Source organism: Pleurodeles waltl, chromosome 4_1 (assembly GCF_031143425.1).
Source record: "Pleurodeles waltl isolate 20211129_DDA chromosome 4_1, aPleWal1.hap1.20221129, whole genome shotgun sequence".
In the NCBI taxonomy this organism is placed as follows: domain Eukaryota; kingdom Metazoa; phylum Chordata; class Amphibia; order Caudata; family Salamandridae; genus Pleurodeles; species Pleurodeles waltl.
Window position 1 is genome coordinate 106,700,512 of NC_090442.1, and position 27,271 is coordinate 106,727,782.

The 27,271-nt window shown below is 45.3% G+C and overlaps 1 protein-coding gene across 1 annotated transcript in view; it reads right to left on the minus strand.

Moving 5' to 3' along the window:
• Nucleotides 1-962: 962 nt before the first annotated feature.
• Nucleotides 963-27,271, minus strand: part of LOC138287422 (pseudouridylate synthase 1 homolog) — a 40,950-nt gene continuing 14,641 nt past the window's right edge. Inside the window, exons 2-6 of the mRNA XM_069227839.1 lie at nt 25,247-25,414; nt 24,208-24,360; nt 17,951-18,082; nt 13,564-13,666; nt 963-2,166 (exon numbers count right to left, since the gene is read on the minus strand). Coding sequence (XP_069083940.1) covers nt 1,508-2,166; nt 13,564-13,666; nt 17,951-18,082; nt 24,208-24,360; nt 25,247-25,360 — 1,161 coding nt within the window. The 5' untranslated portion in view covers nt 25,361-25,414 and the 3' untranslated portion in view covers nt 963-1,507. The remainder of the gene's footprint in view (nt 2,167-13,563; nt 13,667-17,950; nt 18,083-24,207; nt 24,361-25,246; nt 25,415-27,271) is intronic.

Here is a 27,271-nt window from a genome sequence, read left to right on the forward strand (position 1 = left end):
CTGACAGATAAGTTTGATGAATGACACTGGAAGTGAGACTCACTCTCGGTCTAACATACCAAGATATTCTTCTTTGGAGGACTTTGGATTACGAAATAACATGTAAATCTTTTACTTTTGTCCTGGGGCCCTTGAGATGAGTTAATGCTGCTATGTGTCCCTCGGACGACAGTGGCCATCTCAGTATGACATGCATGGGCTACCTTAGTGAGTGGTAGGGCTTCTTTAGCCACCGGGAGAAATCTTTCAAACACAGTTTTGTTCTGGAAAGGCTGAGGGATCTGCAAATCCTCCCCCTCCTCTTCCTCGTGGAAGGTCTCCACTTCCAACAGGTGGTGAGATTTCAGCACGAGAGGGGCCAAGATGAAAGCATTTCTAGATATATGTCGCACCACACAATGACAAGATTGACAAGTTCTAAGGAAGAACTTGTTGTCCTTCAGTGCAAATGTAACAATGTAGCTCCTCGTGTGAATCTGGGTGGTACGTGCACACAGACCCCACTTCTTCATCCAGACAACTGTCTAGGGATCTGTTGCCTCAGAAACCTAAAGAATCCTCCGTTCACCCAGATGACAGCAGAGTTCAGCTGATGAACAGTTTTGCCTGAACTTGTTCTACATGTTCAACCGGATGGCATTGAAATCTTCTGTGTGCAGCTGTGGTATTGATTTAAAATCAATGTTCATGATTTTATTGTGTTATCAGTTTCTTTGTGAAGGGCTTTGTCTTCAGCTCCTCTTGAACCCGGAGCTGTAACCTGCGTGTCATTGGCTGAAATGTGAGTGGAGATTTGTAATTGTGTGATTGTGTAATTTACCAACTTTTTACACAGATGGTATGTGTCTATCAGAGTACCACTGCTGGGCCCTTTTCCTTCTGCATGTATGCAGTCATGTGGTACTTTTATATACATTGATATTAAAACATTTCAACCTAAAAGAAAAACATATGCAAATCTATCACACAAACATCTTTAGTTAATTTTAAAAAAACACATTTACTCAAAAGATGAATTTCACTATGAAATGCCAGGCAAACACTGACAACCCATAAATCCCACTTCCTAGTACTTTTCCAGTCTCAGTTCATGATGGCCACTTTTGTTCTTAGGTGGTACCAAATACAGAATACATTCTGCTTCTTTCAAACCCCCAACTCACAGAAAGGAACCAGCCACAACATAACTGTTACTTTGTTCATATTTTCCTGAAGACTGTACTGGTTTGCATATCACCGCCCTCAGATGACAAGAGGACATACTGCATAGAGGGAGGGAATTCACTGAAACCGACACTTCTTGCAGTTCTTCCTGTCTTAGAGCATCGTGTGTTCCCCTCCATGGACAACACAACACATTGAAAGTCCCCTCTTTAGTAGGGAGTTGAACCACTATGCTGAACTCTCAGTGAATGTGGAATCACTGCAAGTGTTTCAAGCAACAAGTAACATGATGGTGAGCAAGACGATCCTGAAAATGTCCACTAAGGTAAAATTGTACAGATCATCACTCGTCCTGGCTGGGTTCTGAGAGCGTCCTCAACCATCGAGTCATCGATAGATCCTCCAGCTCTCCCTGCACAATTGCAGGTAGTATGTGGTCCTTGCGGAAGGTCTCTGTCGCTGGCGCGGCATCCTCCCACGTGAGTGGAGAGTGCAGACCATCCCCACCAAAGCGCTTGTTGTACCACTTGAAATAGGTCTGCTCTAAAACTAGCCCCAGTCCAGGGGCAGTCCGGATCTTCAACCTGTTCTCTGCAGCCACGGATGCAGGTAGAAAGTCCTCAGGTACCACCCCCCGGGACACAGCTAGTGCCAGACCTACCATCTTCCGGATCTGATGCAACAGGAAGCTCTGCCCTGTGATCTCGATGGTGGTGAACTCGTGGCCCATGTCCAAGTATGGCTCCTGTAAGGTCGCCTTAAACATGTGTCGGAACACACTGGGGTCATCAGCAGTCTTGTGTGAGGTGAAATTGTGGTAGCGGTGGGTGCCTTGATAGAAAGTGAGAATATGGTGGAAACGATGAAAGTCCTCTCGTGGTAGGCGGAAGCTGGAGTCTGGCTCAGTACCATGGGCGAGCGCGAAGGTTGGCAGAGTGTATGAATAGGTCCTTGCCTCACACATACTCTTAGCGTTAAATCCTTTAGTGACTTGCTTCACACCTGAAAAAAAGCAAATTAAAGTAAGAATCATATAGTTAATTGGCTACTCTCAAAATCCAGTGCTGGCAAATACCAACAGCAATGTTAAAGGCTTCAAACAAGTGAAAAACACGGACTGTAATAAGCAGTAACAAGTATACACTCCAGAAGATAAGCTGCACAACTTCCCCTTCCATCCCGTATGAAGAATATTGTCCCCAGAATTCAGAACAATGTGAACGTCCTCGATAAATGCTGCAAGGACGAGGGGGTGAAGGGTTTGAAGGCATGGCATGGCGGTTTCTATTTTTGGAGATTTACTAGTTTGTTGATATGAAGAAAACCCACAAAACATATACTCAAAAGACTTTTATAAAACTTCTGCACAACAGCAGTAAACCAGACTGTACAAAACATACCACTGCTAACATAATCATCAAACATTATCATAATATCTTACTATTTTTTGCAGAATCTTACTCTGTCAAAGATGGAGTGGCAAAAATAGGAAAGCGCATGACAGCCTTAAAAAATTTCTAAATTCCTCAACTTGCTTTGTGTACAGTTCTAACACATAATTCATTTTTAGTGCCCTTCAAGTCCTTAAAAAAAGGTTTCTGACGCAGATGAAAAATGTAAATCTTTAAATAAATGTCGTAATTGACAGTTAAGGAGATACAGCTTTCCTCCCCATCCTCAAATTATTTGCAGTTCCTTTCTGCACATATTTTACTTTAACCAGAGGATCTTCGTCCGTATTCTGAAGGCAACAGCAAACTAATTTAAATAGTTGTTTCCTAGACATAGGAGCAATTTTCTTTATTAAATACAGCAATGGACTTTGCTGATCAGTAATACCCAAAATGACCAGGAGATGGAAGCAGAGTAAATGAAATCGAAATGAAACCATCAGCATGCACAAACATGGCAAACCGTGTTTGATAAAAGCCCTCCATTGAAGGTGCCGGCGATCACACCTTTAAAAGACCAGTGGGGAATCGATGACCTGTTCAAACTTAAACATATAGAAGTAGAAAACCGGAACTGCGTGTTTAAGAAGAACCCAGTAGTGAGGAGCAAACAATCACGCGCAGGCATCAGCTGTGCAAGTTCAGGTAATGACAGGTAGATGACAACGCAACCTGCAAGAAATATGGTGTCAACCCCAGGATGCGAGCAAGGGCCTTCCTGGAGTCACAGGCTGGACACACAAGTGAAAGCAGCATTGGCAAAGGCAGTAGTTCCGTCTTGCAGGTAGATGTGTTCCCAGTTGCGATGGCCCAACCCTACAGTGCGAATTACACCGGCCATTATGGCTGCTGCTGACCTTGCTGAGTAACAAAAGTAGAACTGCAAATTGCTTGTTACCCGCAGAGTGCAATGGGCAAAGTCAAAGACAAGGTGAAGGTCAATGGGCCTCAGTGTTTTCAATTTCATAATAGCGAATTTTTGCGGATTGCTATCAGATAGTCGGAAACTGCAATTCTCCAAAGAATGATTCACATTGCTTTTAATTCCCAAAGGGTTGCGAATGGACCTGGTTCATTGTATTCTTGAGGTTGGTCTCTATTTGCGACCCATTGGGAATGGCCAAGAATCACAGGGATGGTGGGTTGCTGGAGTCAGAGGACCACCATGTCTGTGATTGCTTTATGAATGAAGCAAATTTTTTTTTTTTTTTTTTTTTTTTTTTTTTAAATGGCGCCCGTTTTCCCTAAGGAAAGCAGGATGCATTTCAAAAACAAAAATGAAAAGTTTTCTTTTCATTTTTTAAAAGTAGGCTAGTCAGTGGTCCGTGGGACCAGTGTCTGCTCTTAAAATATGTTTGCACCCACATTCACAAAGGGGGAGGGGTGCCTTGGGGACCCCTTCCCATTCGCGAATGGGTTACCAGCTCCTTTCAAGGAGTAGGTAAAATGTGAATATTTTGCAAGTGCAATTTGGTCGCAAATCATTCACCCATACCACTGCAAGTGGCTATTAGGAAGGGACACCCTTAATGTGCCCCTTCCTAATACTGAATCACTAACCCATTTACCCATTTTGTGGTTCAGTGATACTTTTTAGTGGTCGCAATGGCCCAATTCTCCATTTGTGACAGCTAACAAAATTTGCACATCTGGCCCCAGAAGTGCTGAATAGGTAGGCAAAGTAGCAAGACGTAGACCTGGTGATCTTGTTCGGCTACAACAATCTCTAAACTTATGAACAACCCACAAATGATCTGGGATAATCTGCACTAATGATCTGACCTTCGATACCTCTGTGTACATTTCTTCCTGTGTTAGCCTCATAGCAAGTCAGATAGGTTTACCAAGAAAACAGATGGCACGCCTGGGAGAGGGTTCAGTAATACTGCACTCAAGTTAGTGAGCAGCTTGACAGGAAAGTGGCCAACTGGGCATGGGATTCAAAGAATGGTCCAAAGGCAGGAAATTCAGAAATATGCTAAGCACAGTGGTGACTGATGAGGAGGGAGCTTCCCTATGGCCACAGGCGCAACACACTTCTATGTGCTGGCTGGCTAGGGGAAGGCAGGTGGTTTTGGCAGGAATCCTGTTGGCCTCCAATTGTTTCTTTGAGGGGAAGCATGGAGAGGAAAGTGGCAGCCTCGAGAAGGGAAAGAAGTTTATGGATTGCAGAGGGAGGCAGATGGTAAGGAAGTTATCACCTTGATGTAACTGCAGACCTGAGAGCTCCACAGGACGTTCCTAACCCCTGATCAGCTCAGGTAACAAAACAGAGAGCGCTTAAAAAGTGCATAGGTGGGCCGTGGCGGAGCATAGACAATACCGCTATGTACTCTGATCCTGGTGACCCACAACTCAAGGTCTGATGATTCTGGAGGATAACCCAATTGAAATCATTGGAGGAGCCATGTTTGGGAGGCTGAGGAATGGTGACTGCAGTGTGATGTGTTTCCTTATGCCATTGTCCTTGTTTGATCGCATTCCGCTTGAAATTTTATTGTGGTTTGATTGCCGCATTCTCCTCAGAGCGGTTCCCACTCGTGCGAAGTGCTGGGGGGCGTATGATGGACCGCTCTTCAAAAAAAGGTCTCACCTGAAGTTTGGCTCCTGCGCATTCTGTTCTGCAACCATCTCAACAGTGACCCAATTCCATGGGAGACCTCTGGCTAATGCAGGGGCTACAGAGGATTCCAAAGACAGTGGTGGACACTGGAGAGGTGTGTTACAAGACCTACAATGAAAGATCAGACCTTATGGCAGCTTTAGGGACCTGCCTCTTCTCCCCCATGAAACCAGCACTGACCAACACATACATTTCAACCAGGTGCTGAGAATCCAAGCAGTTCAATGAAGTTGTCACTGCACTACCAACTCATCTTCTCACTTCCCTCCAGGCTACTGTGCTACACGTTCTGAAGTGACAAACCCAACACAGCATTAACCACAGTCACTGAGCTTCTATATTACTAGCTCTTAGCTCAAACCATCTGCAACAGGAGATGAATGAATGAAAGCAAACACAGTATACATGGAGGGCGCTGTTCATCATCAAACGAATGGATGGATGGATTTATATGTAAGCCAGGGAGGACAGGACAGATTGCAAGGGCCCCCGAGGGCGAGGAGGTGGGGGAGCGGGGGGGGGGGGCTGGAGGTTAAATTGTGCTCCACAGCCACTCAGAACATGGATGGTTTCTGAATGACTTAAAATGATAAGACCTCCACAGACTGCATTTTTTTGAACAGATATCAGCATTAATCTATAGGAAACTGCATGTGTTTGCAGAAAGTTTATAAGCGGCACGTAGTACACATGCAGCCCCCGGCATCTGTAGCCTTTATTGAGCGCAACCTATGTGGGTACACTGCAAATGTGCAGCTCGCAACCAACCAGCATCCTGTAGTCCATGGGCAAAGGTAGGATCTGGAGTCGAAGGAGATTTGCAACAGCAGAGCGACTGAAGGGCTCTGGGGCCCACAGAGAATGCATCATTCAGCACATGCACGAACCCTGCAACCACAAGCGGCTGTTACACGTAAGAAAATACTGCTGCATCAGACGCGGCGCAGCCCCAGATGCACACGTGAGAAGCAGCTGCAAGCTGATACCTGTCCTTGCTGCAGCCCATTCTAGGACAAAAACATGCAAGGGCGTCTAGGATTTTACGGTGTGGCACTAGCATGCGCACTCTCGGTTTTACGCCCTGTTCATATGATGCTCAAAACATTAATAAAACGTCAAACGGTTGGAAGTATCAACGTGAGAGTTTAATCATTCTTCAGAAGAGTCACTTGTCCCTTTCCATAAGCTCAGTGGTGGACCGCATGGCTTTCAGAACAGCCTTAAAGTCCTCGCTTATTACTGATCAAATCCTGAGAGGTAGAGAGTCTTGACTTACTTTCCCTCTAAACTGAAGCAGCCATGGGGCACCTGTGCTTTCATAAATGCAATTTATATTAGAAGAGTTGTAAAGGTGGAGAACGCTCTACTGATAAACTGGCGGACTTTAGAGCCGTCTTGCCTGCATGCCTGAGGGTTAAATGAGACCTGTTGACAAGGTGTGTGGGTGCCTTTGTTATGGCAGTGGTCAGGGTTGGTTTTAGGTCACCAGGACATTCCTATAGCAGTCTTTAGCCAAATGTTCAACAAATCAGTGAATTCTCTGAGCTGCTTGGGTGAGTTGGGCAGAACCCATGAAGACAATGAGCAGTCAGTGGAAAGGTCAGGAAAGGAAAAGCTGCGCCCGGGGACATGTACCCCATAAGGCAGGGCCCGCCCTGTCACAATAACAAAAGCCCATAAGGCTGCACACACTAGAGAGAGCCTGGCAGATGTGTTAAATATGTCGTGATCCGACGCTGCTGCCCGTTCCCCTCAACGCTTCCTGATAATAAAGATTTGTACCACATCGGCGACGAGCGCATGTTTACCATTTAAGTCATTGCAAATGACACGTTTTGTTTAGTTCTAGATGCAGCTTTCACCCCTAGAATTGCAAAATGTTATTCCAGGGCTGTTGTGAAGAGTCTGGCTGCCAAGAGTGGGGAGAATAACTGCCCTGTCCACCCACAGGACCCAACCTGCTGCGCTTGTGTTCGTTAAAATCACAGCCCAGGTTTGTCAGGTTGAGGTGTGGAGCTTTATGCAACAGTCAGTAATGTCCTCACAGCGAGCCCACGCGAACAAAGATGGCGCAGAGGAAGCAGTTTCGTCCTTCTTCGGACACTTGGTACTCAGTCTGGGATATCACTCTCCGCTTGTATTTGCGAGCTCTGCCTGGCTGAAGCGCTCCAACCCCCGAGGTGAATGGGCCCAACTTCTATTCATAACACTGCAACATGGCTGGAGAGCACTGCCTCCCACACAGAGACTCCTAGTATGATGAAGGGACGGACACACCTCAGTAGATGAGGCGGGGGGGGGGGGGGGGGGTTCTTGACCTAGCACTCACACTTCAGCACCATAAAGTGAAGAAGACGTCAAAAGTGAAGGGCAAAGCCATCTCGGAACCATGGGTGTTTATCATCATTCTATTTTAAAACCCAGCACTGTGCCTTGTGATCCGAGCACATCAGATTTGGAAAATGGCGTACGAAGCCAGAGCCGCGCGCACCGTCATGCTGATGGAGGCGGCAAGGCCTACACAGACGCCCGAGGACTCCAAGGGTAGAACATTAAAAGGGCAGAAGGTGGACTCACCTAACTGCTGTATCAGAGATGTCCATTTGTCAGAGCAATTGCACATGTCCATGGCCAGACGTGCTAAGCTGTTTTGCAGACACAAACACTCTGATTGACAAAATGGGAATGTTTGGGACCGGAAAATAGTTATCTCTTATGTACGCAATCTATTTTAGAAGTAGTCACATTTTTACAGACTTCAAAATGGATTTCTAAATATTTATCGATTCGCTATTTAGAAGGGCCATGTTGTTCCAGATTGCGAATTGGTCTAAATGTATCAAATGGTTTGTAACCGGAATTCTGGTCGCAAACCTTTGAAAAGCTGGCAACTCCCAAGATAAGTTGATAACCTGAGGGCCCCTTTGTGAGTTGGGGAGAATGTTTCAGGGGCAGAAGTTAAGGGGACCACTGTCAACTCGCTATGAAACTAACAAAAAAAAAGAAAACTTTTTTTTTTTTTTTTTTTAAACAGACTCGTTTCCTTGAAGGAATTTTACTTTATTCAAATCAATCAGACATGGCAGTCCTCGCGGGCCACCATACCAATGATTTTCACCAACCCGAGTGATTCACAGTTTGTCTAGTTAAAAGCCTGGGTGTGGCTCGCAAGGGGAGGAGTTTGCAGTAAAGTCTGATGCTTAGAATGTGTCAATCTGAATGGCAAACAGCCCAGGCCCCTTTATTGTGTCAACAAAAAAAACACATGTGTCTGCGATCCAGGGCAAGACTTGTCAATGCTACTTATGATTCTGTTGTGTCCATTCACAATAATGTACATACGTTGTGTGCTCCAAGTAAAAATAAATAATATATTAATATATAGTTAAAGCAGTGGGTTATACATTTCGGACCTCAACACAGGAGCGATAAAACAGAGCAGACCATCAAACACTGAAGATGTTTTTCTGAATGCGGATTACTGAAAGAGTTGCAGAAAAACAGTGGGTCAAGGGACTGACCACTAAATATGCTAGACAGAGCAGATGATTTTATAATGCAGGTAGAACTACACAAACAGTAACTACCAACATTATTTGCGGCTATTTTTGAACAATAGATACAAAACAAGCATTGGTAAAGCCAATAAGCTCCGCCTATGCGATTATCTATTGGCTTCGTTAATGTCAGATGGGTGGACATTAAGAGACAGAGGCAGCGGCAAGGCACAGTGAGGATCAGGAAAGAAAGATGCGTGGGAGCAAGAAGCAGAGGGTTGGGGAGCAGGTGGGAGGGGCCCCGGGAGTGCGAGGGAGAGAATAAGAGATAGGGGAGTAGACTAGGGAGCAAGAGCTGGGATACCGAGCAAGAGACAGATGCAGGGGACAGGGGACAGGAGGGATAGTGGGAGCCAAGAGTCAGGCAGGCAGGGAGCAAATGAGAGCAGGATATGGAGCAAAAGAGAGAAGTGTAGGGAGCAAGAGAGCGAAGGGCAAGAGACAGAGGGGCAAGGTAGAGTGCAAGAGACAGAGGGGTACAAAGCCGAAGAGGAAGGGACATGAACAGTGGCGGCCCGTCCTTTAGGGCGGAGGGGCCACGCCCCCCCCACCTTTTGGCCCTCATGAAGAGTGTCTGTCAGGCTGTACAAAGGTCAGCCTGACAGACAGTCTCCATGTTCAGCTCAGGCAGCCAGGAGCAGACATGCGCGATTTCCGCACACTCCTGGCTGCCTGAGCTGAACTTTGCTGGGCTGAGGAGGTGACAGCTCCTATGAGCGTGACCTCCTCGGCTCAGCAAAGGTGCCTTGAGGCCCTCCCCTGGGTGACGGGGAAAGCGTCACCAATTGATACTCTCCCTGGGCGCTTCAGGTTTAAGCCCTGAAGCGGCCAGGGCGAGTGTCAATCAGTGACACTTCGTCACGGAGTGGGGTGGGGTCAGCAGTCTCACTGACCCTATCCCACTCTGTGACGAGGCTGGGACTGCTGCCTTCCCTCATTGGCTGACTTAAGGTCAGCCAATGAGGGAAGGCAGCAGTCCCAACCCTCCTGGGACCTGGAGGCTGAAGGTAAGTGTGTGTGATGTTTTAAATTGAATGTTTGGTGCGCGCATGCATGTTTGAGTGTTGTTAATGGATGTGCGTGCGTGCAAGAATGGGTGTGTGCCATCTTTTAAAAATAATGTTTGGTGGGTGCGTGCATGTTTGAATGGTATGAGTGTTGTTAATGGCTGTGCGTGCGTGCGTGTCTGTGTGTGAAAGAATGTGTGTGGTGTGTGTGTGGTGTGTGTGTGGTGTGTGGTGTGTGTGTGGTGGTGTGTGGTGTGTGTGAGTGTGTGTGGTGTGTGTGTGTGTGTGTGTGTGGTGTGTGTGTGGTGTGTGTGTGTGTGTGTGTGGTGTGTGTGTGTGTGTGTGTGTGTGGTGTGTGTGTGTGGTGTGTGTGTGTGTGGTGTGTGTGTGGTGTGTGGTGTGTGGTGTGTGTGTGGTGCGTGTGTGGTGTGTGTGTGGTGTGTGTGTGGTGTGTGGTGTGTGTGTGGTGTGTGTGTGTGTGTGTGTGTGTGTGTCCTGCCCGTCCCCTTCCTCCTAAAGATGCCGGGCGCCACTGGACATGAATCAAGAAACAGTGGGTGGGGAGCAAGAGACTGGGGTAGAGAGCAGGAGACTGGTGGATATGGGGATAACTGAGGAAGAAGAGGCAGAGATCAAGACGGGGTACAGAGAAGATACGGGGGTAGACGGCACGAGACAAGCAGACCAGGATGGCTGGAGCAGGTGTTGTTGCGCCAGAGGCCGTGTGTTATGAAGCAGGAGAGGCACTGAGGCAAGGGCGGGTGTCTGGAATGCAGGCGAGAGGCCTAGAGCAGGCAGAGAGGGGCAGGCAGCAAGAGGCAGGCATGTCCTTCTAGCAAGAACTGCTGGCTACGGAGTATTAGATATGCAGGGAGAGAGCGCGTGAGGGTGTGGATCACGGGACAGGTGCGTGGAGCACGAGACAAGGAGGAAGACGCAGGGCACTGGAGAGCGAGATAGCGGGGTAAGGAGATGCAAAGAGTGCAACAATTCCCCAAGAGACACTGGCCGAGGCTTCCTCGTCCAACCCAGCCAGTGGTGGAGGAGGGGCGGGAGGGGTAAAGAAAACAAGCGCTGTGCATGCGAAACCTAAACAGCACACACCTTCCCGCCCCATCACAATAGTGGAAGAGAGATGGTTCGCTGAGTCCTGAAAGAGCAAACATTTGGATTGCAGGCATCCGAATTCTGCAACCCGTGAGCCTGGCTAAAACAGGCCACAGACTGTGTATGCAACCTGGCTCAATGTAAGGCACGGTCATGGTGGGATCTGTCTATACGACACCTTCTTGCAGCCTTTAATGGTGCACGAGCCGGCAAGGATCCACAGCCATGCATTGCATAGGGCTGTAGCTCTCAGAGGGATTTTTACATTTCCAGCCACTGGTCAAGGGTTACACCCCGTGCTCCACTACAAACTGGGACTGAAAAGAAACAGGCGTAAAGGCATGCTGCAGCCGGAGAGTCAGGCTCTGGGAGACTCGTCTGGTTGTAGCTTGGTCCCTGCAGAGTTCTCCTGGATCGAAAAGAATGGTAACAAAATAAAGAAATCATTCTGAACGGGGTTCAGTTCCTATGTGGCAGGCACCCAGATTTTCAGGGTAAACAGCACTGAGGACTCTGCGAACTGTCTTTCAGTTTTTCTCTAAGTAACACATAAGCCCACAAACCCCGGCTTGCTAAAGAAACAAACAGCTAAAGATGCTGTGCTTTGGCCTTCTCTACTGATGCTCTGCCTGCCATTGCCGGGCTTCCCTCTTCAAGAATGTGCTAAAGAAAGGTCATTAGCTCAGTGCTTTAAATGGGCCGGTACTGTCCGGTACGGAGTACCGGCACTTTTTTTATTTTGAGAGGGAGAGTACCTGCACATCTCGAGATAAACGTAATACTTATAATTGGAGAGTACCGGCACTTCTCAGAAACAAGCAGTTACTGTTACAGAGTACCTGCACTTCTATTTTTCTATTTCAAGCGCTGCATTAGCTTCGATACACCGAGAAATCCTTGTCCAAATCAACCAAACTGGAGCAAACCTATTTAACTGGATGAACAAATCTGTTCGTGGGACGTCATCGGTGTGATCTGCAGAGAGGAGATGCTAAGAGCTGATCGGCTGGGGAGCAACTGGGGTCAGACCACTGCCCTCAGCTCTGCCAAAAACAGTTTTACAATGGAGGGTAATCATGTGAACAGGCGGAGGGAGCTTTAAAGGCCATAATCTTCAAAGCAGGCAATGATACATCAGCGGCTCGTGCTGAATACACATGCGGCAGTCAGAGAGCACCCGGTGGGGGGGAGGGCGGGAAAGCAGATGGGTGCACACTGCTAATTAAAATAACAAAAATGTTCTAAGAATGAAAGGGGTGCGTCGGCCATGGGACACTGATAAGAACACACCAAGAACAACAGGAAATGGCATGCTACAACCAATAGAAATGGGGTGGAAAGTGCACGCACACAAACGAAAGAAACATAACGGCGGAATGTAAGGCTCTTTTAAGATTTATATTAAATACAATAGATTTCACAAGCACAAAGGAGAATCCTAAATAAGAGGGACAGCCAGGCCTTAGAGACGGCAGGCCTCCAGCAATGCAGAAAACTGATCTGAATTTTCTAGGCTGTCATACACGCCTTCAACCACAAGAGGGCGCAAGTGACTGCTAAATCCATTGAAGTTTGAGTCCTTTGAATCTTTGGCTTGCAGCATACAGGAGGTAGAGGGGCGGAGGCATGCGACGAATACAAACAATTTACCAAGGGAAGCGGCACATTCAAGAGATTTATCGAGGGGACCACCGGGTGGCAGGCGAGGTCACCAAACCCCTCACTTTCACAGTCGGTTGCAAAGAAAAGATTGTAGAATATCTTTCAGTATTACTACAGGAAACTCACTTCTAAAACGTCTTGGTGACCAGAGGTTCAGAACAATACTGAACGATGCATGTGGCATAAATTGGTTTCATATTCACTATGGCTTTCCTAACACAAAGATGTTTAGACGAGCTGACATTTTAATGAGAGACCAGTCAAGAGCAGGCTCTAGGGGTCGAGAATTAAGGCTCAGAGAATATACCATGTACGATAAGCACTGCTTAATTTGGGCCGGAGGTTTCCGGTGCGGGGCACCGGCACCTATTTTTGAGGGCCGGCACTTAGTTTTCTGTGTCAGGCATTTACAGCGAGCAAAAGACATTAACGTGAAAGACGCAAGAAGAGAAAAATGAAAAAGCGTCACAAAGGTAGAAAGCAGAAGGCTGCAAGAGTGAGTTGAAGGGGCAGGAAGTGACTGTAAATGGGTTAAAGAGGCCCGAGATGGCTTTAGGATTTTGCTGCCTCAGTATTGCGTGTGCGCACATTTAAATGCAGCAGCAGCGTGTTTCAAAGGAGAGCTTTGGGCACGGGCACGTTTTTATTTACAAATTAAGCACCGACAATAATCACATAGTGGGCTGGCGGGGCAGGGAAACTGAGTGCATGCCCAAGCCTACTTCCACCTATTGCACCCACACCCAGCAAAACTGCGTCAATCTCCAGGTCAGAAGTCAGAATGAGTATTAATAAAACAGGTAACGGAAACATGTAATTTACAGTGCTTAGAAATTGCAGAATTACGGTACGCAGCTCTATGTACGTAATAGGTCACTATTATTACTACAAACCATTTCCGTAAAAACGTCAATCTATCCCTAATTAAAATGGATCAAACCTGGATCCCTCTGAGAGCGAGGCCTGGCTCCTGGAGCTCCCCAGCTCCATACCTAGTACGCGGATGTCAGCGGGTAGGTGGGCGTTGATCTTCTCCATCAGGTCTTCGGACTTGAGGAGCCGCACGGAGACCAGCTGCCCCAATGCGGAGACGCCCTGGAGAGAGATGCGTGGAATGAATGATCAGACACTAGGCCTCTAACTCAACAGTCAAGCTTTTTGGGGTTTTCTGCTTTAGCTCAATGCTGTCCACTCTCGCTCTCCATTCATTTCAATGGTGCCTTCTCGTCATCCTATAGTTCTGCTGCAAACCCACTCCATCCGCTCGGAGATCCTTTAACTAGGATCCCTTACTGCAAGTACCTTATGCAAATTACTCCTGAAGAGAGCACCTGTCAACACTTACATCCTGAATATGGCCATCCACAGAAGCAGCACCGCTGCACCTTCTTTCCACGATTCACGGGGAAGAGCAAAGTTTGGAATATGAATGAGTGACTTATCCAGCAGATAGGCAACACTTCAAGATTACAAAACACCACATGAAAAGTGATTTTCTGATGCATTTTGAGAATCATCCTTATTATAGGAAACTAAGAAAAAATTCCTGTAAAATCCCTTTGAATATTTATCCACATCTGATGCTCTATAGCAGTGATTCTCAAAGTACGGCCCGGGGGCCGCAGCCCCCCTGACCTTTACATGCAGCCCCCAGGGTAGCAGTAGCACTAGGCTGCTGTTTACTGACTCAACAGGCAATACTTTATTTAAAGATTATTGAAGATAAAGAAAGGAAGTAAGGAATTTGTCCTGAACCGCTTAACTGCAGTAACACTCATTTTTTAAGAAATCTTGCAGCAAATGTCTGCAACTATGATAAGGGCTCTTAAAAATTCAAAAAGTGTACTTTATTTACACGCAGGACCATTTCATTTTACTACATCAGATTATATCAGTGCATGGAGAACTTTTTTTTTTTTTTTAAAGAACAATGGATTTCAAACATAAATTCAGACACATTCATTCTTACCTCTACCTTGATAACAATGCCAATAGTGGATTAAGAGCCAAGTCAGTTGTTATCTGCACTCTTTGATTGGTCGGATTTGCTATTATACATGAACAACTTCATAGTTTATTAAATCAAACACAAGAGAAGGGTTCGCATAGCGCACATACTGAAGTCATGCATTTGGAGGTCCTCCTACATACAATAATTAAGAAAATGAAGGGAACGTGAAATAAAACAATTGCCTAGGATCACACAATTTGGTAAAGTGGGGAAGCTGGGATTAATGCCAGGTTTTCTGGTTTCACTTTGAGCGATTCAGCCACTAGATCTATGGGCCAGATGTATCAAAAAACCAAATTGCATTTCTTAAATAGTGAATTTTAAGAAATCGCTATTTATGAAATGCAAAATGGTATGTATGATTTTTGCGATTCGGTAATAGCGATTTCTTAAAATTCGCAAATGCTATTACCCAATCGCAAATAGAGAATCCAACTCCATTTGCACCTATGGGCCTGCTGCAAATGGTTTTGCATTTCCTAAATTGCGAATTCCTGTTAGGAATTCGCAATTTAGGAAATGCAAACCCCAGGTGCTGGGGGCCTAAGGCCCCCTCTGCTGCACCCCAAAAATATTTTTACGGACATGTGAAGCACACACATGCCTTAGGGGCATGTGTGGCTACATGTCAATTTTAAAAATGCATTTAAAATGCATTTTTAAAATTTGCACATGGTTACCACCAAACTTTTTGTTGGTGGTAATTGCATTTCCTAAATGCCCAATTCGCATCTAGGAAATGCTTGATACATGTGCTTAAGAAATCGCAAATAAGGATTCCTTATTTGCGATTTCCTATTTAGAGAATCGCAATTTGCGATTATCTAATGGGGTCGCAATTTTAAGGAATCGCTATTTTAGCGATTCCTTAAAATTGCACTGCGAATGCCTTTCATACATTCTGAAAGGCATTTTTGCATTCGCAAACGGACGAATTTTGCGATTCCCAACGTTTGCGAATGCAAAATCGCTTGATACATCTGGCCCTATATGCTTTGCTGCCCCCTACACCCACCATAACGCCACAACCCCTCCCCATCCAGAGACCCCTTCTACCTTTGATCACCACGCTGCTAGCATCAGTGCGCCCCTCGGTCACACCACAGACAAAACTTTGTGGCCCCTAGGAAAATGTGAGTACCCATGCTCTATAGCCTTAATGGAGACTCACGCATGTTCATCCTATCTGCCTTCTCCATGTCAGAGAAAGCAGACGGGATGGACATGTGACTAGTGCCTCAAGTAACTGCCCAAACGAATTACAAGCAAATATTTTGGTTCCAGAAACCAAAAGGCATTATTACTGGACTAAAATCAGAACAATTCACAGAAGAGTTTAGAATACCACCTTACAGGCCGAATGTCCTTGCGAATACACCCAGTGCTCTGCAGGAAGTAGTGCTTTTCACCACTCCCTTTTAGGAGTAGAACCTTGAAGTAAGAAAGTAGAAGCATTTTATCTCTGTAATTGCCCATAGACAAATGCTTTAACATTTGTTAATACAAAAAAATAATAAGAAATAATGATTGTTCTGAAGAAGACTTGTGCGACTTGGCTGAGGGGCTGAAATTGAGTAGATGTAATCCCTTCAAGGATCTCATATGCTACATATGTTAAATTATGGGATTGCTGTAGCAAGTATAAGTAACAGGTTTCAACTTGTCAGCCCTTGCTAACCCCTCCCACTGTAATGTCAGTATTATCCAAACTAAGGGTCTGATTATGAGTTTGGTGGTGCTGAGACTCGCGGTGGCGGTCGGGGCGCAGCAGTCTTGGTGGTACGACTGCCAGATTATGATCCTAGCAGTCAAACCGCCAGGAGACCGCCGCCACCACCCAGATCAGGGATCCCCACAGGTTGGCGTCGGTAGAAGTCGTGGTCTGCCACAGTGGTGCTAAATTCAGCCCCGCCGTGCTGATTACGACTTCCCATTCCACCAGCCTTTTCATGGTGCGGTGCCTACATGAAGAGGCTGGAGGAAAGGCAGTGCAGGGGCGGCCCTGCCCAGCACCCTCAGAATGCGCACTCCGCGGGTGCGCATTCTGAGGGTGTGCATTCCGAGGGTGCTGTGGGCATCCTCTGTGTGACGGCATTGCTGCTGCACTGTTTCCACCGGGAAACACTATTGTTGCACACTCAGTTGAAATTACCACATCCTTTGCCATCTTCTACAAAACACTATGCAAATAAAACTTTATGGTTATCATCCACGCAGATTCCAATTTTGATAATAAGGTACATCTCCTGAAGGAAAAATCTCTATTGAGGAAAATGAAGAAGTAACTCCTGGCCTACCCTAGAGTAAAGCACTAGGAGACAATGGTTTAACATGCAACGATTTTAAAAATCACTAGATCTTTAGTCTCACAGATTGTCAACAATGTTTTTAGGAGGCAGAGAGCACAAGCGATCTCTGCAGAGAATTTAATAGAGGCACAATCACGTTTTTTCCAAACCAGAAAGACAGAGATCACTTACAACAGGCAAACTAACAACCAATTTCACTTATCAACGCAAATTATGTGATCCTCGCAAAGCTACTGGCGAATTATTTCAAGAGGGTCATATCATGTCTCATACCCCAGTACTCAGCAGGGTTTGTACCCGGCCTATAAGATATCATCTACAACTACTCTCAAAAATAGATGACCCGGTTTAAACCATCTTAGATTCACCTGTTGCAGCCAAAGCAATAACTGAGTCATGTAGGAATACGATACCTTTTTAGAATAATGACCGAGTTTGGGACAGGAAATAAGTTTGTATCTAAAATTAAATGATTATACAAAGACCCATCCGCATAACTAGAGTATGGAGGTTTTCTACTGGGTACCTTTTGAATTCATAAGGGCACCAGATAAAAAGTTGGCTTTATCTTCATTACTCTTTTTAATAAAATCACTGATACAATACTAGATATTGTGAAATTGTTTGGAGATGTTCATCACTGATATGGAGTTGTACTCTTGCCTACGTTAAATGGTGAACATAACTATAATAAAATAGTACGAAAATAAGAATACGGAAATGCTTAAATACAAAATAGCAATTGCTCCATTCGTCTACCCACATATCCACAAATATTCATGCCTTCCAATCAATCGTGTGAACAATAAATGCATCTACCAATCACATTTCTTACCTCACAACCCACCAATTGTCCTTCATCTATCCATTCACAAACCCATCAAATTCAAAGCAACCAACAAATACAAAATATGCATTTCCTTCTTCACACCTCTACCAACATATCAATCTCCAATTCTTTACACTGTAATCACCCATTTGAAAACAAACTGATCCATCCACCAACTTATTTAGGCAGACAGGTACCAAGCTATTATTTAACCATCCCTCCTTTCTCACCTTGTCCGTCCTGGCACAACGCTGGAGATTCAGCCAGGTCCGCACCGTAGTGGTACAGTCCTTTGGGACGCACTGAGCATTTATGAATGCAGAAATCAGCACCAACTCAACAGTGGGCACCCCAGGGTTTATCTGTGGGTGGTACAAAGACAAATTATGTGGAGCTGAGGAGGAATCAAAACAATATCATCCCACACTAAAAGACAAAGAGCTTATCGGTATTAAACTGTTATCAATGCTTTTCAAGTTGTGCACTGCTTTCTAATTCACATGCGTGTGTTACAACTTGTGCAATGGTATGAATGGTTCACCTAATTAACTATTTTAGAGTAAAATCAAACTGGCGACTAAACGTGTTTACAGAACAAGTGAATAAATTAGCTTGTTTTCATTGCAGATAAGAAATGTTTCACCTTACCTGTATTGCTTCGTCTCACATTCTAACTGCGCTCCTTTGGAGCTCCCCAAATTCACCTTCAGTCATGCATGCATACACACACTCAGAGCTACACTCTCGGAATACCGCCTGTTGAGTACTGGAGATTTGCAATCATGAGAGAAACAGACAGATCGCTAGTATATCTAGTACGCCAGACACGGATGAATGGTTGCTTTGTTGGAGCAACAAAATTTCACCCTTAAGGGAATGATATATTGCCAGTCGTGAAAGATTCAAGATGAATTTAAGGTATTTCAAAGCTTTATGGCATGAAACAAATGAGAATGCTATGCAGGTAACTTCCTCAGGCAAAAGGGTCCTGTAGGAAGTTGGCTCTGTATATACTATTTCAAAGTAAGAGATAGTGTGCAGAGTCCAAGGGTTCCCCTTAAAGGTAAGATAATGGCAACAGTAGATAATTCTAATTCTCTATTTTGTGGTAGTGTGGTCGAGCAGTAGGCTTATCAGAGGGTAGTGTTAAGCATTTGTTGTACACACACAGGCAATAAATGAGGAACACACACTCAAAGACTTACTCCAGGCCAATAGGTTTTTATATTGAAAAATATATTTTCTTAGTTTATTTTAAGAACCACAAGTTTAGATTTACAATTAATACTTTAAATATAAGGTACTTCACTTAGATACTTTAGGAACTTTGAATGAAAACAATATAATGTACAGTCTTTGTAAAAATGGACACAGTGCAAAAATCAACAGTTCCTGGGGGAGGTGAGTAAAGGTTAGTTTTGAAGGTAAGTAAAACACTTACAAGTCTCAAGTTTGGGGTATAGGCAGCCCACCGTTGGGGGTTCAAGGAAACCCCAAAGTTACCACACCAGCAGCTCAGGGCCGGTCAGGTGCAGAGGTCAAAGAGGTGCCCAAAACACATAAGCGCCTATGGGGAACAGGGGTGCTCCGGTTCCAGTCTGCCAGCTGGTAAGTACTTGCGTCCTTGGGGGCAGACCAGGGGGGTTTAGTAGAGCACCGGGGGGGGGGGGGGGGGGGGGGGGGGGGGGAAACGAGAAGGCACACAAAGTAAACCCTCAGCGGCACAGGGGCGGCCGGGTGCAGTGAGCAAAGCAGGCATCGGGTTTTAGGTTGAAAACTATTGAGAGAACTAGGGGTCACTCTAGCGTTGCAGGCAGGCACAGGGGGGGCTTCTAGGGACAGCCACCACATGGGCTAGGCAGAGGGCCGCCTGGGGATCGCTCTTGCACTGAAGTTTGGTTCCTTCAGGTCCTGGGGGCTGCGGGTGCAGTGTGGAATCCAGGCATCGGGTCCCTTGTTACAGGCAGTCGCGGTCAGGGGGAGCCTCTGGATTCTCTCTGCAGGCGTCGCTGTGGGGGCACAGGGGGGTCATCTCTGGTTACTCACGGGCTCGCAGTAGCAGGGGAGTCCTCCCTGAGGTGTTGGTTTTCTGCAGGTCGAGCCGGGGGCGTCAGATGCAGAGTGTGAAGTCTCATGCTTCTGGCGGGAAACGTGAAGTCTTTGGACGTTGCTTCTTTGTTGCAAAGAAGTTGCGGGTTTTGAACCAGGCCGCTGTTCACAGGAGTTTCTTGGACCTGTAGTCCAGGGCAGTCCTCTGAGGCTTCAGGGGTCACTGGTCCCTGTCGAATGCGTTGCTGGAGCAGGTTTTCGAAGTTGGAGACAGGCCGGTAGGGCTGGGGCCAAAGCAGTTGTCATCTTCCTCCTTCTCTGCAGGCTTGTAGGTCAGCAGTCCTTCTTGTTTCTTCAGGTTGCAGGAATCTGATTTCCTGGGATCTGGAGAGCCCCTAAATACTGAATTTAGGGGTGTGTTTAGGTCTGGGAGGGCAGTAGCCAATGGCTACTGTCCTTGAGGGTGGCTACACCCTCTTTGTGCCTCCTCCCTGTGGGGAGGGGGGCACATCCCTAATCCTATTGGGGGAATCCTCCAAACTCAAGATGGAGGATTTCTCAAGACAGGGGTCACCTCAGCTCAGGACACCTTAGGGGCGGTCCTGACTGATGGGTGACTCCTCCTTGTTTTTCTCATTATCTCCTCCGGCCTTGCCGCCAAAAGTGAGAGCAGTGGCCGGAGGGGCAGGTATCTCCACTAGCTGGGATGCCCTCGGGCGCTGTAACAAAAGGGGTGAGCCTTTGAGGCTCACCGCCAGGTGTTACAGTTCCTGCAGGGGGAGGTGAGAAGCACCTCCACCCAGTACATGCTTTGTTCCTGGCCACAGAGTGACAAAGGCACTCTCCCCATGTGGCCAGCAACATGTCTGGTGTGTGGCAGGAACTGGTCAGCCTACACTAGAAGTCAGGTATGTTTTCAGGGGGCATCTCTAAGATGCCCTCTGGGTGTATTTTACTATAAATTGCACACTGGCATCAGTGTGCATTTATGGTGCTGAGAAGTTTGATACCAAACTTCCCAGTTTTCAGTGTAGCCTTTATGGAACTGTGGAGTTTGTGTTTGACAAACTCCCAGACCATATACTCTTTTGTCTACCCTGCACTTACAATGTCTAAGGTTTTCCTTAGACACTGTAGAGGCATAGTGCTCATGCACATATGCCCTCACCTGTGGTATAGGGCACCCTGCCTTAGGTCTGTAAGGCCTGCTAGAGTGGTGACTTACCTATGCCACAAGCAGTGTGATGTTGGCATGGCACTCTGAGGGGAGTGCCATGTCGACTTAGTCATTTTCTCCCCACCAGCACACACAAGCTGTGAGGCAGTGTGCATGTGCTGAGTGAGGAGTGCCTAGGGTGGCATAAGACATGCTGCAGCCCTTAGAGACCATCCTTGGCATCAGGGCCCTTAGTACCAGGTGTACCAGTTACAAGGGACTTACCTGAGTGCCAGGGTTGTGCCAATTGTGGAGACAAAAGTACAGTTTAGGGAAAGAACACTGGTGCTGGGGCCTGGTTAGCAGGGTCCCAGCACACTTTCAAATCATAACTTAGCATCAGCAAAGGCAAAAAGTTAGGGGGTAACCATGCCAAGGAGGCATTTCCTTACATGTCCCATCAACTCTTTCGGATTTTTTCCCAGAGAGACAAACAGTGAGGTAACATAGTGCTATCGTGAGGGGCTGCCATGCAAAAACAGGCAATTTAATACAATTTGCCATTCTATCAGAAGGCCTTACCAGGTGAAGGCCTGGAGAGACCTTGACCAGGTTCTGGGAACGATTGGGAGAGGGAGAAGATGTGGTCACCTGTCATACTCTGTCAGAAAGCCTTACCTCATCCTGGAATGGAGTAAGGAATACAAAATCAATTTACTGCTCTATTTAAATCCCTAACCAGGTGTAAGCATAGAATGGGGGGTGACATATTCACCTTTTAACAGTTCTTTCAGGAGGCCTCATTGGGACCTGGCATGGAGAAAGAGAGAGGAATGTTGGAACTGAAGAACTGTGTGTTAGTAGAAGTGCACCCCTGCCCGAGTGCCTCAACTGCAGTAGTAATATGTGGATCCCTGGTACAGATTTTTTTTAGCATGGGCGAACACAGATCATTTGTGTGCGCTGTGACATAAAACTGCCTCATGGATTGCAGTCTTGTTACACCAGGAGGGGTGCACCAAGCGTTACTCTGGTAGTGGTAAAGGGCTACTTTCCTTATCCAGTGTTAAGCAGCATAAGCATGGTGGTGGCAGCATACCGTTTATGTAACAGTGATCAGTAAAGTGAACAGGATTTTTTTTGTCTCTGAAGTGAGACCAACGGCTCGCCTAATCACGTAAAGTTCTGCTGCTGTTTACTTAAATTGCCTTTGGCCTGCATCTTGTTCTTGTGTAGTGCTGTGCAGCATGCGTATGATTGTGTGTGTGTGCTGTAGTGTGTGTGTGTGTGTGTGTGTGTGTGTGTGTGTGTGTCTGCGCTGTAATGTGTGTGTGTGTGTGTCAGATTTGTGGATTGTCTGCATTCCTGAGAGCTGGGTGAGACACACACACTGGAGGAAGTAAGAGCATGATCTGTTGTGCCCTTCAAAAGGGTTCTATGATTTTGAAAATGTCACTGGTTAGTGCGCTTTGGAAAAATCTCAGGAAAGAGATGGGACCATTACAGAAAAAAAAAAGACAAGAAAAAAAAACGGCTTGCGGGGGGAGGGGGGACTCTTACTCTTTTGATTTATCAGTAAGGCTGACACCCAGGTGTGACCCTCTAGTCACTTCCATGGCCTGCGTGTGGGCCACTCAAATCTGAAGTCACTCCTGCTGTGATACACTGCTTACTGAACAAGGGATTGTGGATTAAAGGTGCAAATTAACATTGATTTATTAAGTTAGCTTAATTAGGCCTTTATTTTAACATGAGACATACTTTTCTGTGCTCTGCATATTTTCTTTTGCAAGTGCACATTTATGATTTCTAAGTTAAATAAAGGAGTATGGTGTATTAGAGATAGAGAGGCCTGAGAAGAGAAATCTAGGCATGGGCTGGACGATTTAATGAGCAGAAGAAGCCTCCTATTTGCTGCATATCTGGAACAAACATGCTCAAGGTTATCCTGGTCACTAGATGTCTGTGGGATGGGAGATTCAACCAATCTTGCAGATGTGCCCTAAGAAAGAGAAATAATTGGGTTTCTGGTGGCGTGTTTGGAGATGTGGATGCTCCAGAAACGTTCCACTTTAAGTTAGTGATCACATTGTTAGAGTTGCAGCAGATTCCTTTGGATTTAGAGAGGTGCAGACCTCTCCACACCCTTTTTGCCCTTACACTGGGTAGCTTCATGGTAACACTGGTTCTCTTCTTTTTAAGACTTCTACTGGAGTCTTCATGATGCTGACACCTACCTTGCTTCATTCCCAAACCCCTCAGGACCTTTTAGTCTGAACCTTCTAGTTAGAACCTGAGTTAGATTATTTTAAATCCTTTCATGTTTAGAAGAAGAAAAACAAATTCCTTTAAGCAATGTAAATAAATATCTGTATTGCTGTGACTGTAATTTCTGTATGGCTTATGTTATTGCAATTAATTTTATTCTGGCGTTTCAGCTTACCGGTTTTGATTCTGCACCTTTACAATTTGATTTTCACATGTGCATATACTGGAGTGAATATTCAATTGTAATAAACCTACTAAACTTCTGTATCAACTCCTGGTCCTCATTGTGTGGTCAAATGGGCTTCACAAATTTTAAATTGTAAATCTGTTGCCAACTCCTTTGCCTCCCAGTCCACTGTAAGATCCATCAGATGGAGACCACCATCAACTTCCATGTGGCCTCTCGCAATAGTTATCTCAAGTAACTATAACTCATGCTTTACAGTAATATAGAACGCACCATGCACAGTGCTGTTATCAATGATGTCACTTCAGATATCATTAGGGATGTTATCAATGAAGTAACTGAACAGGTCACGAGTAATGTAATATGTGAGGGTACAAGCAGTGCATGGCAGGGGCATGCATTAGAGTTACTTTAGGGCACAATGATTTGCTCTTAAAATTGTGTACATATATGTTGACGGGCTTCGACAAAGCAATTCAAACTTTTGACCATAGGATACAAAAGGCTGGCGAACTTGTGTTCTGAAGCACCGTAAATCACACTGAAGAGTTTATTTGAAAGCCTCATCTGATGCTGCAAGGGAGAAGTGACTTAGTTTCACAATTTGCCTTTTATTTTGGGGATTATCAGGTGCTGGAGGAGAGGGGTACACAGTCACCAAGTGAGGTCTGGCACATGTCTTCATCATGGAAAGCAGAGAACTGAATGGGAATGTGATAATCTCTACATGTACACAATGAACAATATGAGCAGGAAATAAGTGATGAGCTTCCACTACTCAACAGCAGACTCTCAAGTAGATCTTTTTAAGGCTGTGTAGCATTTACCTGCATTCCATAGTATTCTCTGCCACTATATGCCATCAAGAGGGCATACTTCCTTTTTGGCTGTCTGACCTCTTTGATCTCACTTCCCTCTGCATGTTGTTCCTCTCGGTCTGGGACATCTTCCTTCAGTACATCTTCGGCACTCCGTGAAGACTGTGGAAGAAGGAGCAGCAGGAGTAGGTATTACAGAGTATAAATGGTCCAGTTGAGTGAAGGAGGATACCTTCAGCAGGAATGGGTCAGAAGGAATTTATTTTACTTGCACCTGACCTAAGACTAAATGGTTCTGCATAGTTTAGAAATGAGTCGGCTTGGGGTTCATTACAGCAGCCACAGACATGCCACCGATAAATTACTGTTTATAAAAAATTCAGTGCTGAGCAGCAGAATCAAAATCTAACACTTCCGAACAGTCACTGTAGTCCCTGCAGTGGTGTTTACATCCATCCTATGGCTCTCTGCATTGCAATAATTACTCCTGGTTTCAATGCTTCTGTTCTTTGATGTACAAAAAGATGTTTCCTTGTTGCTACCAAAATCAAAACCCATTTGAAAGGGAACCATGGAAAGCTGTCTTTAAAACAATGATGAATTAGAGCGACAAGGGATCCATAGCCCTTCAAAATAAGATGATCTTATCCTTGAGGAGCAATTTTGTTATTGCTATAAAATCCTGCAAACCTATTAGAAGTTATAAATAGGAGTTTATCTTAATTCTATCAATAAAGCAAACCTTTAAGTCCAGATAACTGAAACTATTAGCGATTAGCATTTTAATTGAAGCACATTTATTTCATTTTAAGTAATTACTTTTTTTCTCTGAAAAGGCATGCTATCTAGCGATATGAATGTCACTGATTTGCTCGCTCGTTTCCATCTACAGGAGATGGGCCCATAGTTCCCGAGCACAAAGTGACTGAACTTCAAAGGGACATTCACACCCAGAGATTTGCACAGCCACAAATTAATGAATATAACATTGCTGCTGAGGCAGAGTTCTATAAACTGCAGTGAACAATTAAAATCCCAGTGTACATACCACTGCTCTACTTTGCACTCCATCTGAAAAAGGCGAGAATGTTTGTGCTGAGTTCTGCTGTCCTCGAACCCATCTCTTGCATGACCAGATGTTCAACAAGCGAATTGCCTTCATGGTTTCTTTGGTGACAGTATCCTACCAAGATACATCATCTCAAGAAACTTCTACCTAAAATAAAGAAAAGAGAATAGATTCACAACTGTGACTATCTGCTGTATTCTTCCATGACCCAGGAAGCACAAGGTGGGTCAAAGCAAAGCTTTCAGCAAGCTGTGACCCAAGTTCAGTCCCTGCACATGTCCCTTCCATCACACCTTTCCAGGATCCTGCAGGCTGGACTTCAAACTGCCTATCTCGATGAGTCTAACTTGAAATGAGACATAAACAGTTAAGGATTTAGACTGACATTATGGATGACAAAGGTTGAGCTCCTTTTGAATCGGTCAATTCTTCCACACAACAATTTAGTTTCAAAGTTTGTAAAATCCCCAGAAATATGACGAAGGCATGGGAGTCTTCTGGTAGCAAGCCAGAGGTCCACCACATACACCAAAGAGCCCCAGCAGTAAACACAAGGAAAACATGGCAATTCCCAGACTTTTCTGCGCAAATACCAATCTCAAACTACAGACTGTTTCCTTTTATTTTATAAAGATAGTGTATACCTGACAAGGAGAGCCTGCAAGGAGGAGTAAAAGAGTTATCAATGGTGACCAGTAACCAGCTGCAAAACCAAGTATTAAACGCGGTACATAGAAAGCAGCCGTCGGAGCACAATGGACAAGTCAACTGATGGCACAGAAAAGCAACCATAGATCCAAAGGCAGCAACACCAATGGAAAAGCACATTTGTAGAAGGCTGCCGGAGGTGACATTTTTATTGTAATCGGATTCCAAGGAATATGCTCACACATTTTGTTAAATTGTGCCCTGTAGATTAACTCCACCATGGAGCTCGGGGCGCAGCTCCACATCCGAGGCCATTTCTGCAGCTATAACCACGAGTCATGTTTTCCACCCCTCTTCCAAGGCGTGGACTGTTCCACAAATGTTTGCAGGGCGCTTACAACATCTCAAAGAGGGCAAGTCTTTATACGAGGAAAATCCACCCTGACTGACAACGGTGAATACGAGGGGCCCACATTCCAAAGCCAGGTTGGTGCAGCAAAGAACCTGCGTGTGTATTACTGGTTTTGAGTAAAAGTAGGCAACAGTGGGTGCAAATGAAAATGTATGGATCGAAGCAGTGACCTCAAATCGGTCTCATGTGGTTTATAGTGTACATTTTGGGATAAATAAGACTATCACAATGCCCAACACTGATTTGCAGCCAGATACAAAATATTACTTTTCATTGCATCAGTCTTCAGGGTGTCAAACAACTCTAAGAGCTCGCACTTCTACAGTTTTAATATGTGGAATAAAGTCACCATATCTAACTTAAGGCGAAAATAGATAATCTATGGTTCAGTGGCTGCAAGTATTTCTTTATCTAGCATCTAAGGAGCATTTCTCACCTTAGGAGTGAGAAGGATTTAGTGAAAGGTTTATTAGTATTAGTATTAGCATTGTGGGATATTTTTCGCGACTTTTATGCAACCAAATGATTAGTTCACACATGTGTGATCTGTGATTTGTTTCTGGTCTGTCCTTTGCCTCTTTCGTTTTGTTTTTAAGGGTGCAAACTTCCAAATGCAGTTGGTGTTGGGCTTCAATTTGTTCTCCTGTTTATTGGAGTTTACTTTGGCCTGGAGTGTATAGTGTTCCTTCCCCGGCGTGCAGTGATGCTTTTCTTAACAGTATTGGTCAGGTCAACGATAACTGCTTTTGCAATCACCATGTGGGACCAGCAACCAACCAATCAGAATTCAGAACTAGTGGTCAGAAATCTAAATAGGGAATGCATTAAATATTTGCATGTTCAGATACATCTCAACAGGGCTACATTACATCAGTTAAGAGCGCCACACTATGACCTGTCACACACTAGAAGGGCTGTTTAAGTCCTGGAAAAATTGAAAACTG